At 42.0% G+C, this 17,498-nt stretch overlaps 1 protein-coding gene across 1 annotated transcript in view; it reads left to right on the forward strand.

The window, feature by feature from the left end:
- The window catches only part of IGF2R (insulin like growth factor 2 receptor), a 138,276-nt gene that overhangs the window by 86,355 nt on the left and 34,423 nt on the right, over positions 1–17,498 (forward strand). Inside the window, exons 27-34 of the mRNA XM_053294828.1 lie at positions 1,411–1,617; positions 2,699–2,832; positions 3,824–3,921; positions 4,385–4,521; positions 11,625–11,815; positions 12,310–12,436; positions 14,133–14,261; positions 15,857–16,125. Of these exons, the coding sequence (XP_053150803.1) occupies positions 1,411–1,617; positions 2,699–2,832; positions 3,824–3,921; positions 4,385–4,521; positions 11,625–11,815; positions 12,310–12,436; positions 14,133–14,261; positions 15,857–16,125 (1,292 nt within the window). The remainder of the gene's footprint in view (positions 1–1,410; positions 1,618–2,698; positions 2,833–3,823; positions 3,922–4,384; positions 4,522–11,624; positions 11,816–12,309; positions 12,437–14,132; positions 14,262–15,856; positions 16,126–17,498) is intronic.

Below are 17,498 nucleotides of genomic sequence, written 5' to 3' on the forward strand. Positions count from 1 at the left end.
TGATTATGTAACTGATTAACTTGCAAATTGTAATCCTTAATGTAATAACATTGTGTATGCAGTGAATGTTCAAGTTATTTGACATGAGCTGCATCCAAAGAAAGTTAGTCCTAAGTCCGATTGATTTCAATCAGACAAGTTCGTCATGACTAACTTGAGTTGCATTAATTTCAGTGTGGCTTAGTTAGGGCTCACTGTTTTGGGTACAACTCATTATGCCAGAAAAAATATGGAGAATACATATAGACAATCCTGTGAGAATTGTATACATGTCCAGACTTGCTCAGTGTAGGCACAATTGCCCCTCAAGTGTTTTGCATATAGGAAATCTAAAGTTATTCTTAACTGCAGACCAGGTAGATGCCAATAAGCTTAAGTCTTATATTCAAATAGCTGTGTGCTCTTCATATCTCAGTATATCAAAATGAAACTCATTTGTAGATTTGCTGCTACAAAACTATAGTTGTAGTAATATAGTATATCTATATCCGAGGTTACTGCATTTTAAAGATTTGTCTCTTTAGAGAGACTTCTTAAATCTTGTTTGTTCTAGTGAGCTTTTAAACTTATAAACTTGGTTTTAATTGAGTCTAGTCTTAAATGAGTCTTATTAATTTTATTTTTGTTGTGAACTGCCCTGAGCCGTATTGCATTGGAGGGGAGGGATATAAATATTTTAAATTTATTGGTGAGGAACAGTAGGGTGCAGGTTCAATTCCCTACTCAGCTACAAAGCTCACAGGGTGACTTTGGACCAGTTACTATCTCTCATCCTAACCTACCTTACAGGGAAGTTGTGAGGATAAAATGAATAGGGGAAGAGAAAGAACCATGTTCACTACCCTGAGCTCCTTGGAGAAAGGGCAGAATATACACATAATTAATACAACTGTTGTTGGGAGGTACAGTGAACTTCAGAGAGGGGGAGAGGGTGAAAATTGCTCCCCCATAGCAAGTGTCTAGCCGGGATATGTATATGAAATTCAGTTGAATATGTTGACATTTGTCACAGCCCTAGTTAAGGTTTGTGTGTCTTGCTGTTCAGGGCAGATTCAAGACTAGGGTTTTGCAAGCTGGGATTTTTTGGAACATCTTATTTGAAATGGGCGCTTAAACAAGCTTTCTAATTAAGCGTGTGATAATTTGCAAATGGCTATGCTTTTCTCTGACGAAATGACTTAGCTTATTGACTGCATCAGTTGCAGTGGCATGAAACTGAAATGAATGATGAAGTAAAAAATGATTTTTTTAATTTAAAAAAAAAAAAAAGAACTACTCTGATACTGTTGGTCAGTGTTCTGACCAAGGAATTTATCACTCCTTGTATAGATTTTGCTCTACATTTTGGATAATGTTTCTTTATATATTGTATGTGTATCTGTGTCAACCTTTTCTTTGGTTTTTTTAAAGGTGAGAATTGTCAAGTGAGAGATCCAAAGTATGGCTACATATATAACCTGACATCACTTTCTGGAAAGGATCTGATAGTAAGCACTGAAGAATACAACTACTACTTCAGAGTCTGTGATAGCTTAACACCAGCCCAGTGCAAAGGCACTCCTAATGTGTCATCCTGCCAAATTAAGAAGCAAGACCCAGCTTTTAAAAAAATAGCAGGTAAAGTCATTCTGGGATTTACTGAGCTGCCTGGCTGTGTAAGAATGGGCCATGTGAGGCACTGAGGTGTGCTTCCAGGGCAGATGCCTCAATGGACCTTTTTATTTAAAATCTCCATCTGCTGTATAGAGGGACTATCCTTGACATTTTGGAAATCCCCCCTAGCTCATGGGTTGGTGATGTGACTGTTGAACACTGGCTATGGAAAATGGTGTTACAACTGTGCTCCAAGTTTAATACCAATTTCCATTTGACCTGAAGGTGTGATCCAAAGTACTGAAAACATCTTTAAAGCTTGTAAATGTTGGGGACCCTGTTGAGTTCAGACTCCCTTCTAGGCACCAAAGCTAAAGGTCGGATACACTGTGGGATTTCATGCTCAGACAATGGAAGGGTCCATGTATAAAAATATATTATACAGTAGCCCTTAATGCCTTATCAGGGTTTCTTAACCTTGGGCCCCCAGATGTTGTTGGACTACAGCTCCCATCATCCTCCGCCACAAAGGCCATATCTGGGGATGATGGGAGTTGTAGTCCAACAACATCTGGGGGCCCAAGGTGAAGGAACCTTCCCTTATATTATATGCTTACCCAGCAAGCTAGAGGACTAATGCTCTACATGGTCATGCTGGGGCGGGTTTTCAGTAAATAGTCCATGCACACTCTGTGCAAGCTCTCATCCATTTTCAAAGGACTTGTTGGGCTATTGTGAGGAGTGGCAGTTTCTGCTTTATGCTAAATCTTACTGAAATCTCATTTATTTTAGACATGTATATACCACCCTTATAAATAACTTACAAAAAACCTATTTTTTAAAACCTGCTGAACTTGGGGCAGATTTTGGATTAATCCCCCCCCCCGCTTTTTTAGAGCTTTAATTTTAATTCCTTTGGGGTACTTGGCAAACTATATAGCAGTCTCACTTTATTGTTTGCAACTAGCTGCTTATGGCACTAGCTGAATTCTATTCTGTTAAAAGTTCTAGTCTGAAGGATACTTCTATACTGAACAAGGAGGGGGGAAATAAAGACTTCTCCCACATCTGTTTTTTGATGCTACAGTATATTTTTTGCCTCTAGGATTACATACCACAAAGTTGACATATGAAAATGGATTAATCAAGATTAACTATACCAGTGGAGACATATGCCACAAAATATATAATCGGTCAACGGCCATATTTTTCTATTGTGATCCTAATGAGGACATGAAGGTAAGCAGACTTGGAACTGAATCTCTTCCCAAGTAATTGGATGAGATGATCAAAATTGTTGCATAAATTGCTTATTGCAGAGGTAGAGGAACCCCATATAGGCAGAGCTCAAACCATGATCCTGTGTGTTGTGGAAGATGGGGATTGCACAGGTATACCTTGCCTTGAATCCTCCTACCATCTGGTTGTCATGTGTACATAGAAACCCACATACATAGATGTTAATACACAAGTTCATTCCATGCTATTGTTCCCTCCCACACTCCTGATCTTAAGGGTAGCAATCAGATGTGTGTATGTAGGCCTCTATTTGACATCCATTTAGTCTGCTGACAAGTCAAAAATCTTTCATACGCACCCAGGAAGCAGGATGGACCAGTGTGATCCCAATTCTCCACTCCCCACAGACTCTGTAGAGGAGAAAGTGAATAGAGAAAATGTTCACCCTTGAATAAACTTAGAATCATAGGGGAGAGGGACCATAGCTCAGTGGTAAATTACCTGGTTTGCATATGGAAAGTACCAATTGCAGTCCCTGGCATTTCCCGGCATGAAGGGCATTGGGATGTCTGCAGACAAAGTCCCAACAGGTAGGTTGCTGGTGCATTCCCTACCTACTTCTATGGGCAGGAATGGTATTGTCCATACTGGCTCAAATCTAGCTGTGGTTCTAGGCTTGTGACAGATGGTATGAGCATTAGCTTTCATTTTATGTATGATGAACAATTCCCGTTGGGTCTTGTGTGTAATCATTTGTTCTATACATATTTGTCCAGAACAAAGATGTATAGAGCAGTAGTTGCTGTTGAATCCAACATAGTACTTCCCCAGTGGCTTCTTCTGGTGTCAGCTTGCACTTCTTGTTAGACTGTGACACTCTTCTGGGACAAAGAATCGATTTTTTAAAAGTGGTGTTAGAGCTGCACACTTTCAGCCTGTCTTGTTACGTAGCTTGTGTATCAAGTTTTCCCATTTCTTCTGTTCTTCTCAGCCAGTATTTCTGAATGAAACCGAGGATTGCACTTATATGTTTGAATGGCATACCCCTCTTGCATGTCCACCCTTCAAATATGTGGAATGTTCCTACAAGTAAGTTACTTAAAGTGCTGAGATAAATGTGTTCTTTCAGAGCTTGCTGTTCTGTCGGATAAACGGTGATGCACAACCCACTCTAGCAATAACTCAGTGTGATGTTTGTAGGAAAAATGGGAGGCCCCTTCTGCAGCAAAATGAAAATCCCTAACTACTAAGGGGTAGAGAGGTGCTAGTGGGCGTTAAAGGTCACCCAATTGTACAGATTTGCAGCTACTGGACCACAAGTAGTTAAGATCCTTCTCATAGAAAGAAGGCATGCCCATCATGATATCTGAAGAATGTGGCAAGACCTCTGCTTGATAAACTACACATTTTAAAAATGATTTGGACTGGAAACAGGCTTAGTCTTTAATAGCACAGCATTCTCATACTGTCAATGTAACGGAGGAGTCAGTTGGCTTTTTTGAAGGATGCCTCAATCGTCTCATCTTAAAATGTTCTGTTTGCTTTATTGCAGAGACAGTGATGGCAACTCTTATGATTTATCTTCTTTGACACGATACAAGCAAAACTGGGAAGCTATTTCAATGGCAGACTCTTCACAGAAATATTACATTAATGTCTGTAAATCTTTAGTGCCCCATCAAGGCACAGGTAAGAATCCAAAGCAGAACAGAATTGTTTACTCAAAAACTTTATGGGCAGGACTGGGTGGAATTCTGCATAAATACCCACCAATCTCTGCATAGGACAAATTATTTGGCAAAATGGGCTAACAAATGGCTTAAATTGGGGGGTATTTTTCCTTACACTGAACATTGTGTCTAAGTCTTTAACTATGTTTTTTCGGAACAGTGCATTGAATTGCTGATAATAATTTAAAGTAATAATCCTAGTTGCCATGTTGTTGGCAGAAAGATCTAGTTTTTCATTAAGACCTTTTGGACACATGGATTTCAGTGTTTAAATCCAAAAGGCTTCACACTATGGAAGCTTAAGTTGGGGGTCATCTCCCTTCTTGGAAGATAGAAGAACCTTTTCCACCCACTAAAAATCTCAAATCTTCTGATTAATGATTATATATTTTTAAATGCATAGTTAAGGGAGCCTCCATATTGGTTGTTTTTTTTATAATGGAGGATGTAGAGGTCTGCTAGCTTGTCCTACATATATTAAAGGACATGAACAAAGGATAACATAAACAACATTTGTAGATTGATAAGTAACACATGCTTTCCTAGTAATAATATTGCCATTAACATGATTTGCAAACTGTCTTAACTGAAGAGATTGTGAACAAGAACAACTCCCTCACTTTAAAAGAATTTATCTCCATTCTATTGATATCTGAATGTTCAAGTCGATCTCTTACATTGTACTTTCTGTGATATCCAATACAACATGGATCTGAACATCCAGGGAGATCTTGTATCAAATGTCAGTGCCTCCAAATAATGTTGAATGGCCCATGACATAGAACTAAATTCATTGGACCAAAATAACCTCTGCTGAGCATTCAAAACCTTGTCTTCAAATAACCTGATTCTAGAAATCTCATCTATTCGTCTTAAGGTATTAATAATTTGATAAGGAAACCCCCTTGATGGTGCATACTAATCTCTTCGCTAATGAAAAATATCAGACATGCACAATTGCCTTTTAATCTCAAAAATTGCCTAAATGGCATATAGTCTCAAATATGCTTGGGATGCAGACAAGGAAACCGCACCTCTGCACCAAATCTGGATTCAAATTTTAGATTTAGAGTGGAATAAAAATGTCTATTAGACCAAATCTTGGTCAATAAAATACTTTTAAAAATGCAGCAGTGATCACACAGTCATGTAGACAAGGGTAGGAAAACTACACCTATCTCACTGCATGTGTAAAACATTTTTTGGCATGCTCAAGATTAGTCCCATTGTTGGCCAGTCTCCCTTGCCCTCTCCTTTCCTGGAAATATGAGGGTCCTGCAACTAGGCACAATGAGCTGCAGAGGAAAGGGGAGATCAATGCAAACCACCCCTCCCCTGTGGTCAGGGGCGTAACTACCATTGGGCAGGGGGAGGCCGTTGTCTTAGGGCCCCACTGCCTCGAGGGGCCCCCAGACACATCACATGACTCCCCATTGCCCGCTGCCAAGCCCAGTATTTTTTTTAAAAAATTGTTTTTTACATGTTTGCTGCCCCGTGGCTGAGGGATGGCTGCCTGTGTGTGTGTGAGCTAGGGGTAGTCCTTTCCCACCCCTGCCCCGCAGCGGCAGCCTCACTCCCAGAGTTTCCTTTCTTTCAATCCAGATCGTACTCGCGCTGCGCAGCGCACTCTCTCTCCCTCCCCTCCTTTCCCCAGCTCCCTTTTGCCTCGGCTCTCATTGGCTGGCGGTGGACACATGACCATGACTCGACGGGAGCCCTCCACGGGAGAGTTCAGTTCAAAGTGGCCTGCCTGCCTAAAACCCACACTGATGCTACTTTAAGCAGTCTTGCTCTTTGTTGAGTACAAATCGGCAGACATCCAAACTTAGAGTCAGGAAGGAACTCAGATGCGCTCTCCCTATTTATTGGTTGCTCTCTAGCCCAATCTAGCTGAGCTGGCTTTCGTTTAAAGCACTGGAGAATTTGACGCTATTAGAGGAGATTGAGGTTGTAGCGGGAAGAGGAGAACTGGAGAAGCCAGTCGAGCATCCTCCTACTCTGTCCTGAGGTAGGCATTACCTGGTGGGGGAGACGTAAGGGTGAGCGTAGGAAGGTTGAGGGTTTTGCCCTTTGGGGTGGTGGGATGGAAATGCCACCCCCCCACACCTCCCCTAGGCTGCGACATTGTGGCACATTTCTGTTTGCATGTCTACTACTGCAGGGGATTAAGGCAGAAATCCTCCACACATTTACTAGGGAGTAAGTCCTATTGAAATTAGTAGGCTTTACTTCTGAGTAAACACACATAGGCTTGCACTATAAACTTAGTAGTGCTTGTATCTGGAAGGAAGAAAGAACCCACTCTTCAGTTTCTAGTGGGGTAGAGGAAGAAAGAGCTTCATTCCCTGGATTTGTTTTGAACTGGGAGTGAGTCCTTCCTTCTAAAACTTATCTGAAAAGGATAAGTTTGCATGTTACTCAGAAATTCATTTCACCGCGCTGAGCTCAATGGAGTTTCCACCCATTGAATGAATTATTGCAACCTCAAATTGATAAAGCAACAACAACAAAAGCACAAAAAACAGAGACCTGTGATACCTTCAGGATGCACACACAGTAGTAAGCATACACCATAGGTATGCTTACTCAGAAGTAAGTCCCATTGTGTTAAATAAGGTTTACTCCCAGGAATGTATGTGTGAGATTTCAGTCATAGACTGACTGTGGCATAAGCTTTTGTGGGCTAAAGCCCAGTTGGTTAGATGCAGAAAGCAAGTCCTAACCCACAAAAGAGAGAAATCTGATAGTCCTTTAAAGTGTGAAGATTTCCTTTGAGCCCGGTTATAGAATTGTTCACCAAGGAACAAGATGGTGTGGTGGTGTTATAATAAATAATAAACAAACAAATAAATAAGCTGGGGGGGGGGCGGATTCCCACTTGCTGCTGATCAAGAAAAGGGTTTCCTTCTGTTTGTCAGTGTTACCCAGCTGCGGTGCAAAGTTTTCTCTAAGCTCTTACATTTCTCTAGTTTTGGATCATGTTTTGCTTTCCATAATTGTTAGTTGCCTTGAGTCTCTTATGGCAAGAAACTCAGGGTATAAATTTTGGAGAAGTATGAGTTCAGGTTTGGCTTAATCTGAACCAATATTCAACCATATTGTGTTGAAGCATGTACAGATTGCATTTCTCATCTTTTAATAACCACAACCCACCATTCATGAACCTCGGATAAAATGCAGGGCATATGTCAAGGAATATAGTCTACTGGACAATCTAGGTGAGAATACAGTTTAAGATAGGAATATAGGAAGCTGCCATATGCTGAGTCAGACCATTGGTCTCTCTAGCTCAGGATTGTCTTCACAGACTGGCAGCAGCTTCTCCAAGGTAGCAGGCAGGAATCTCTCTCAAGACAAGTCATGCGTGCTGCCACAATTCCACTGCCTTCTCAGTGCCCCTGGCCCTGCCTGAGATAATAATTCTGGCAATTAACTATATAATTATATAAATATAGTTATATATAAGGCATCATCTCATACTGCGTGGGAGGAGGCAATGGTAAACCCCTCCTGTATTCTACCAAAGAAAACCACAGGGCTTTCGTGTTATCTATACCTTGCAACTAGTTGGAATAGTTAGCAGAGACATCAGGCCAGAGGAAGGAGAGGTAAGCAGTGACGGCAGGGTGGGGGGGCATTTAAGAATCTTGTCTCAGGGCCCACTCCAACCTAGTTACGCCCCTGCCTGTGGTATACATGAAACTATCTTTAGCACATGCAATGTTAGTCTGCCAGCTATTATACCGAATCAATCCTGTGCATTTTGTGAAAATCAACGTGTGCAATGACTATTACATATATATGGTCTTGGTTTACTTGACACGATTTGAGTTCTTGAAGAAAATGGAGTTCATATTTTGGGTGTGTGTGTAACTAAAAGAATAGAGGGATCACCATATAGTCATGCTGAGCACTGTCTTCTGATCGCTGGGGTGTATCTCTCCCTCATGAGTATAGTTTGTACTTTTATGCCATATCTTCAAACATGAGTTGTAGAAACATGCTCTTTCCTATTGTAAAAACCCAAAGCTGAGAACCCTCGGACTCATCCAACATTTTGCATGTACAACAATCTTCTAGCCGACTCTCGTTGTGTATGAATTTCCCCTGCAGCAAGGGAGGAGATGACCTATATAGATTCTTAGAATCAAGGAACACTGATTTGTATCTATTATATAAAGTGTTGGATATGGAAGCTCCATATAAATAATGCTGATGTAGGATGAATCATGTCGAAGATTGAAACATAGTGTTAGCTTGATGTGCACTGCCAAAAGAATAACAGGCGGAAGGACATCTATGAGTAGGAATTCTCACACTCATCACTCTATTTAAAACTACCCTACTGCTTTTGAAACATTCTACCTAGTCTTTAGTTCATATTTCCATATGTATATGATGTCATGGAAATATATTATAACCTGCAACTGAAGATTAATTTGGTACTATCCTTGCAGGCGTATTAGAAAAATAAGGTATTTGCACTAGTCCTGGAGAACCAGATTTTTTTCCAGTGGCCGGAACAGGGTTTAAGTAAAGTTGTCTTTATGTAGGAGTTAGTTTAATGCTGTGTCAGGCATATAAAATAATGCTACTATAGATAATACAGATGTTTAATCCAGAATCTCTTGAGAAATCAAATACAGGAGAACCTCGCCATCTGTGGACTCGCCACCTGTGGTTTGGCTTATCCATGGCTTTTTACCCAGGCTTTTACATAATTGTTTTTACTGCTGCTTCTGTGTGTTTTTATCTGTTGTTTTTATGCCTGTTTTTATGTTTTTATACTTTTTAGCTTGATGTTTTTATTGTCTTTTTATTGTATGTTTTAACTTTTGTAAACCACCTTGGGGTTGTCTTTTAACGAAAGGTGGTATATAAATGCAAAAATAAATAAAATAAATAAATATGGTCAGGTAATGGACACCCAGCTTCTGCATATGTGTGTGTGGGGGGGGGGGGGGGGGATGGAAAATGTGGGGTTAAATTTGTGGGTTTGTGGGTTGGGGTGTGTCTGGAAATTACCTCTGAGATCATTTCCAGCTGCTATTTTGTGGCTTGTTAGTTTTGGCAAAAAAATTGCAGATGTGGTTTAAAAAATTTTTTCGGAGACTTTGGGACTGGAGGTGGAGGGAAAGAATCATGGGACTCGTGAAGGCTCACGGAGCACGTTAGGGCACTTTATTTGGCCCATGTTCACTTCTGGGGGGATGTTTTTAGTGATATTTCTGAAGTCTGGGAACCTAATCCCCACAATCTCATAGACTCAATGCCTCATTATCCTTGACTTCAGGGGGATGGAACCCCTTCAGATAATGAAGTTCTCCTGTAAAATGAATGTGTGCACCTGCCTTAGGAATGCTTGAGCAACTAGAAATGTGAGAAGCAGTCATTGGCTGAAAAATCAGTATAAAAAGGAAACTAAAAACTTAGTTCATTTTAGAGGATCTTGTTGTAAACATGGACAAAGGACTTAATGGCAGGTAGATCTGTATATCTGATATCACTAGACTAGTTTTGTCCATTATATAGATATGGCATACAGGTAGGGATGTGCACTGAATTGCTTCGATGCACATCCAAGGGCTTTGAGGGGTTCCCTTAAGAAGAGCTGGGCAGGTCCTACCTGCCTGTCCTCAAAGCCCCCGCCAGCCTGCTGCCGCACTACTGCTATGGAAAGATTTCCATGCAAGCAGCAGCTTGTGCTGCTTGCCCCTCTAAAATGCTGCAACACGGCAATGGTGCCCATCGCCGAAGCGCGGCATTTTAGAGGTGCAAGCGGTACAAGCTGCCACTTGCACGGAAGTCTTTCCATAGCAGTAGTACCGCAGAGGGCTGGTGGGGGCTTGGAGGATGGGCAGGTAGGTCCTGCCCGCCACCTCTTAAGAGAAGCCCATGCCGAATCGTTTTGGTGCCTCTCCAAAGAGGTGCCAAAATGCTTCAGGCTCATCCCTACATAGAGCTTGATTACATGTGTAGTTTCCAAAGTACTACAATCCTTACTTGGGGACGATTATCACTTCAGTCTTATGTAGGAAGGCATTTGTCTAAAGCTGCCCCAGTGTTAAAATCTGACTTTAGTATGCCAGAGAAGGATTGAAAACCTATCTGAAAGTGTGAAAGTTACCATATTGGAAGGCTAAACCATTCCCCCTGCAAATATGAAATGGCATACTACCTGCATAAGCATTGTGTATCACCTTAGAAAGGATTTCTTGCAGATATGTGACTCTGTGAGGTCATATCCCCCCCCCCCATGGTCTTGCTGCTATTTCAACACATGGAAACAATACTACCATGCTAGGGATCATGCTAGGGATCATTAGAAAGGGGATTGAAAATAAAACGGCTAACATTATAATGCCCTTATACAAAACTATGGTGCGACCACACTTGGAGTACTGTATACAATTCTGGTCACCACATCTTAAAAAGGACATTGTTAAACTGGAGAAGGTACAGAAGAGGGCAACCAAGATGATCAGGGGCCTAGAGCACCTTTCTTATGACGCAAGACTACAACACCTGGGGCTTTTTAGTTTAGAAAAAAGACTGCGGGGAGACATGATAGAGGTCTATAAAATCATGCATGGTGTAGAGAAAGTGGAGAGAGAGAAATTCTTTTCCCTCTCACACAACACTAGAACAAGGGGTCACTCCATGAAATTGATTGCCAGGAGGTCTAGGACCAACAAACGGAAGTACTTTTTCACACAATGCGTGATCCACTTGTGGAACTCTCTGCCACAGGACGTGGTGACAGCCAACAACCTGGATTGCTTTAAGAGGGGTTTGGATGACTTCATGGAGGAGAGGTCTATCAATGGCTACTAGTCGGAGGGCTGTGGGCCACCTCCAGCATCAAGGGCAGGGTGCCTCTGAGTACCAGTTGCAGGGGAGTAATGGCAGGAGAGAGGGCACACCCTCAACTCCTGCCTGTGGCTTCCAGCGGCATCTGGTGGGCCACTGTGCGAAACAGGATGCTGGACTAGATGGGCCTTGGGCCTGATCCAGCAGGGCTGTTCTTATGTTCTTATACATCTTTTTGTCTGCCAAATTTAGGCTTCTGTTCATCGGATGCTTCAGTCTGCCTAATGGATGGGTCCAAATATGTCAACTTGGGTCAAGTGGCTAAGGGGCTACAATGGGAAAATGGCGTTCTTGTTCTTAAATACATCAATGGGACAAACTGTCCAGATCAGATTCGCAAGAAGTCTACAACTATACGCTTCAAGTGTGATGAAAGCAGAGTTGTAAGTATGCTTCAGTAGGTAGGATTTTATAATGCTGCAAGGGTGGGGATTAGCTGTGCAAAAGTGACAAGATTGGAACTTGGGGTCCCAGGCACACATCGGCAGCTGATAGGTGGTGAAAATTTCTTTGCCATTTGGCAGGATGATACAGATGACACAAGCTGTCCTGGAGTGAGAGAGCTAATTCTAGGGTAGTCGATTATCTGTATTGGCTCGATGTAGCTAGCGAAAGAAGAGATCAGGCCCAGAATGGGTTGCTTGTTGGCGAAGGATTCTACCATAGATAAGCCCTTGAAATATGTTGAGGTTCCTTCAGTTAATCTGTGTTGGTAGTGGTAACTTGGTTTGGGCTTAAACGTCTGTATAAAAATGGGCTGCTTTCCTGTGGCAGTTATTGCTGTACTTCATTGCTTTTCCTAAATATCAAGACTGTTGAATGAAATACAGTACCAGAAGTTTTGCAAATGTTCATACTCTAATAATTTTTTGTTCAGGACTCCAAGCCAGAACTAATAACAGCCATTCAAGAATGTGACTATAGCTTTGTGTGGTTCACTGCTGCTGCATGTCCTCTGAAAAGCAACGTGCAAAGTAACTGCAGAGTAACCAACCCTTTTACAGGTAACTTCTCTTAAAGACACATGTGGGTCTGACAGGTTGAAGAAGTTGACATTAGCTCAGACCATTCTGCCCAAGTACCTGGCTTGGGTCTCTCTCTTCCACCCAATTTCTTTAGGGATAAGTTAATAGCCACCCCAGGAGATCCCACATTCATTTGAATGTAGAATCCACCCTGTCCTTGTAATATTGAACCACATTTAAAGATGTGGAAAATAGTGAGAGAAATCCTATTGGCAGCCACAAAGTCTGTCTTGTGCCTCTTGGTACCACTCCTGTTCCTGAATCTTGCAAGTATTTGCCATTCTGTGAAATAGCAAGGAAATCTGTGCACCCACATGATCTATATGGGGGTTTTCCCTGGAAGACTGAGACTTTAACCTTCCTGCATCAGAGAGCTTATGCAGATTAAGGTGGTCTACTCTGAGGAAGAAAAATGCCTGAATAATTTTCTGTCCTATTTGGGTGATCAGTTCCATTGCTTTGGGCAGTTAATGGTAAAAGATCAGATTGTGGCCAGCAATTAGGGCAAATGATGTAAGGCAGCCTCCATTACCTCTACCATTGTTTAGATTCTGCTTGCCTTTTAGTAATACAGGTCGGGAATCCTTTATCCAGATTCCCGAAATCCAGAAAGCTCCAAAATCCATACATCACACCGAGAGGAGAAAAAAAATGCTTGTAGCTTCAACCTCTCCCTCTCCCTCTCACACACACACACACACACACACACACACACACCCCTCTCTCCCTCAGCCCCCAAACCAATCCTGGCCCCAACTCAGCCGCTAACAGAGTATATACAGTACTGTATAACAAAGCAGCAAAAAGCCTGCAATTCAGAGATAGAACTTTAAGGCGGCTCTGTAATTGGCTGGGAAATGTTGGGGCCGGGATTGGGCGGGACACACAGTTTTCTGGAGCGCTTACGGCCCCTAAACTCGCTGTTGTTGCTTCCTCAGCTCGTTAGCTCCCCTTTTAGTTCTTCCCCTCAGGCTTTGCACTCTGCCTTTTGTTTACTACCTCCCAAGCACTGCCACTTGCATGCTTTTCAAGCCAGTCTGAGAGAGGGGAAGGAGTGCGATCCCATTGAGAAGCGTGTTCTGAGTTTCATTTCCACCTAAAATGCTATGTTTGAGTAAATTCAATAGTTATTTGATTATATACTTTAAATAAAACCTTAAAAAAAAAACCCATTGACCTTTCATGCCCAAGACATCTCATTTATGAAAATATTCCAAATTCTGGAAAAATCCCAAATCCGGAACACCTCTGGTCTCAAGCAGTCCAGATAAAGGATTCTTGACCTGTAGGAATGCTGTTGATACTCCATTTTGAAGGTCACGTTAGACAGTTAAATTGAGGCTTGCCACAGTGCATGTGCTCAACAAAGAGATGCAATCTCTTTGAGATGCAATCAAAGAGATGTCACAGTTGCCTGAGCTATATGGTGTATATGTTAGTCACTTTCATGCTTTTGCTTTTTAAGTGTACACTTAAACATCATAGGCATCACAAACAAGTAATGTGTAAAGTGGACCTTAGCATTGGATTTCTTGTAATTGATTTTACTTGGTGCCCTCCTGCTGAAAAAGTGTAGTAACTTAAGCATCTTTAAAGAGAAGGTTCTGATCCTGAACTAGTTTTCTCAATGGAAGTGGTAGTAACTCTCTCTCCCCTGCCACCCATTTTCTTGCAGGTCATCTCTTTGACCTTAATCCTCTGAAAAGACATGCCGGCTACAATGTCTCTGATGTCAAGAACCGAAGAAAACTCTGGCTGAGTGTGTGTGATGACGAAGCTAGAAGTCCATGTGGTAGTGGTGTTGGTAAGCCTGGTTTTTTCCATCAGCAACTAATTCATGGACACGGAGCCCAAGAAGAACAGTCTTCATGGGATAGGGTAGTCTTATAAAACTATATTTTCTTAACCCCAAGCTAACATGACAGTATAACAGGAACATCTGACTTGAGGGTAATATACTGAAAAGTATGCATCCTAAAAAGCTTCTAACTTACACTGGGTAGCATCCAGAGTAAAACGTATGTGTGTAGAATTCTTCCAATTGTACAATGAGGGGAGGGCAGTTTTAAGAGATTCACACTTCCTCTGCATCACCTTCTGCCTGCTGGAAAAAATATGGTCTTCAGCACTGAACCCTCGTTAGCAGATTTGGGGTGGGGTGGGGGGCTGCTGCAGTGGAAAGAGGGAATCCTCAAAAATCCCCTTCCCCTTGTGAGAGTGGAAATATTCTGCTTGTGTAACTGGACACGATTACAACAGGAATGCATGCAACATTGAGAGACCTTAGAGGCCAAGTTGAAGACAGATCATCCTAGAGAAAATCTATCTATGTGGTCGCTAGGAGTCGACACTGACTTGATGACCCTTAATCAATCAATCAAATCAACATTTACTTTGGATGCTACTCATAGTCTATGGGGCAGATAGGACAACACCTTTGAACCTGAATTCTTTCACTGCCTCATAGTGGGGGAGCAAAAGCCTGGCTCTTTCCCATCTGCTTGGCACACCTGTCTCACTTCTGCTGCCACCACTGATTCACACATAGGTGATACCTTCTTAAATGTTTGTGCATCCACACAAAATCAATGCATGTGAGCTCAGACTTTGCAGTTGGTTTCTGGAATTTACTTGGGATACTGACTGAGTTATCTAGACTTGTGTGCCTTGGAATTTACATACATACATTGTGTATGCATTGTATTTACATACATACATTGCCCATAGGTAGATGGCTTGTACTGTTTGAGGTTGGACAGGCGTTGGGTGGGTTGGGGATTGAATGTGTATTCTTGCTCCCCCACCACACAGAGTAGTGGATATAGGTAAAAGAGTCATCCAGCCCAGCAGAATGTTACAAGGGTAGATAATGCTGGCTGACTTTATTCTCTAAAAAGAGCTTAGCCAGCAGGCCACTACTACTCCCATTGTGCAGATGCAGAAAGCAGAAGTTGACGATTGACTGTCATAAGGCTGTGCAGTCAGTCAACTGATGATTTGAATGTAGTGCTTTCAGAGCCAGTGCTTTCCCCACTTCACCACATTTTGTTACTAACCTGCTTCCAATATTTACAACAAATACTTATGTATCACTTCTCAGCAAAAGTTCTCAAAATGAGGTTTACATAGCAAAATAAGATGGCTTCCTGTCTCAAAAGGGCTCACAATCTTGGCAATGGGTGGGTGGGAAACTGAAGTCCTAGAATGCTTTTTAGGGGGGGAAATCTGAAGTCCTCAAAGGACATCTTGCTCTGAACTGAACTAACTAGCACAACTCTTCTCAGTTATGTTTTTAAAATGTAAAATGTAGCAGACCAGAAGTGCATTTCGGAACTGATGGATAGCTCAGTGTTCATGACAGAAGGAAGTGTAACATTGCACTCTTGAACTTGTTAATAGGTGTCTGCTTCACTGATGGCCAGCGGCAAGTTAATGCTGGACAGCTGAACAAAACATTAACTTACGAGGATCAGACACTGAAGCTTGTCTTCAAAGGAGGAGCGCCTTGCCCTGGAAATCCTGAGCTGAAGTATACAAGCTACATCAGTTTTGTGTGCAAGTCTGATGCTGGATCTGATAGCAAGCCTGTCCTTACATCTTTCGATGAGAAAACATGTGCTCATTATTTTTCTTGGCATACTCCTTTAGCCTGCGAAGAGGAGAGAATGGTAAGGGAACTGACAGAGCTTCATCAAGGTCAGACTAGACAACAGAGGAAACGTAGCTTCTCTTGCAATAGGAGTGCAAAGTCCTGCTAAATAATGCACTTCTAGCCAGTAACTCTGGCACAGTGCAGATATACTGCTGCCCTAGGTTAAGGGAACAGAAGCAGGCCATGTGGGTGATAAACCAGGGTTAATGACAGTCAGTGCTGCACAAGGTGGAGGAGGAGGGAATTTAAATATAAGAGGGTGATGAGGAAGTGCAGTTTCATGGCCCAGTCTCTTAACCATGGATAGCATTATTTTTGTACCAGTCCTCTGAGTGTTTTGTTTAACAAACTAGTTGAAACGAATTATTTTATTGGTAGGTGAATGGGGACCTTTCCCCATATATTTAATCAATTAATATTTAGCGTTGTGCACTAGAAAATAGATCTTTGATCAATTTTCATCTAACTGTTCTCTTTTAGCAGTAAGAACTCCTGATGGTTTATATTTATATACCATCTGATCTGTGCATCTCTAGGCAGTGTACACAATTTTATACACAACAATATAAAACAGCCAAAACAAAACAATTTCATAGGAATAAAAAGAATCAAAGTTTAAATTTAATTTCTATCAATAGCCTGAGAAAACAGGTGTCTTGAGGGTCTTCCTAAAAGCAAATGGAGAAGGAGATGCTCTTATTTTGACAGGGAGCATATTCCAAAGCCCTGGGGCAGCAAAAGAGAAGGCCTAGTCCCGAGTTGCCACCAAACGAGCTGGTGGCAACCGTAACTGGACCTCTCCAGATTATCTTAATAGGCAAAAGGTTTCATGACAGAAAAGGTGTGCTCTTAAGTACCCTGGACCCAAGCCATTGAGGGCTTTATAGGTAATAACCAGCATTTTGTGTTTCACTCAGAAACATATTGGCAGCCAGTGAAGTTATATTAAAATTGGTGTAATATCTTTTGGGTTGTTGCAGAGACCAAGTCTGGCTGCCACATTCTGTACCAATTGTTGTTTCTGGACTAGGTATCAAGGCAGCCCCATGTAGAGGGCATTAGAGTAGTCAAGCCTGGAGGTTACCAGCATCAAGTCACTTGGACAAGCAGCTTGGTCAGGGCCCTCTTCTCTCCCCCTCCCCAGCACCTAGAGCCTGGCTCTGAAGCAGGCTGTGGTGGCTCACCACTGTTTTAAAGTCCTTTACCTCCAGAAATAGACATAGCTGATGAATCAGACAAAGCTGATACAAAGTGCTCCTGTCCACTCCCTCATCTCGAGAAACACCAGAGAGTTTTGGATCCAGGAACACTCCCAAGCTATGTACCTGACCTTTCAGTGTAAACCCATCTGTAACAGGCAGATCTAACCCATCTGTCGGGTCCTGACCC

This window comes from Hemicordylus capensis, chromosome 1, assembly GCF_027244095.1.
Source record: "Hemicordylus capensis ecotype Gifberg chromosome 1, rHemCap1.1.pri, whole genome shotgun sequence".
Taxonomy (NCBI): domain Eukaryota; kingdom Metazoa; phylum Chordata; class Lepidosauria; order Squamata; family Cordylidae; genus Hemicordylus; species Hemicordylus capensis.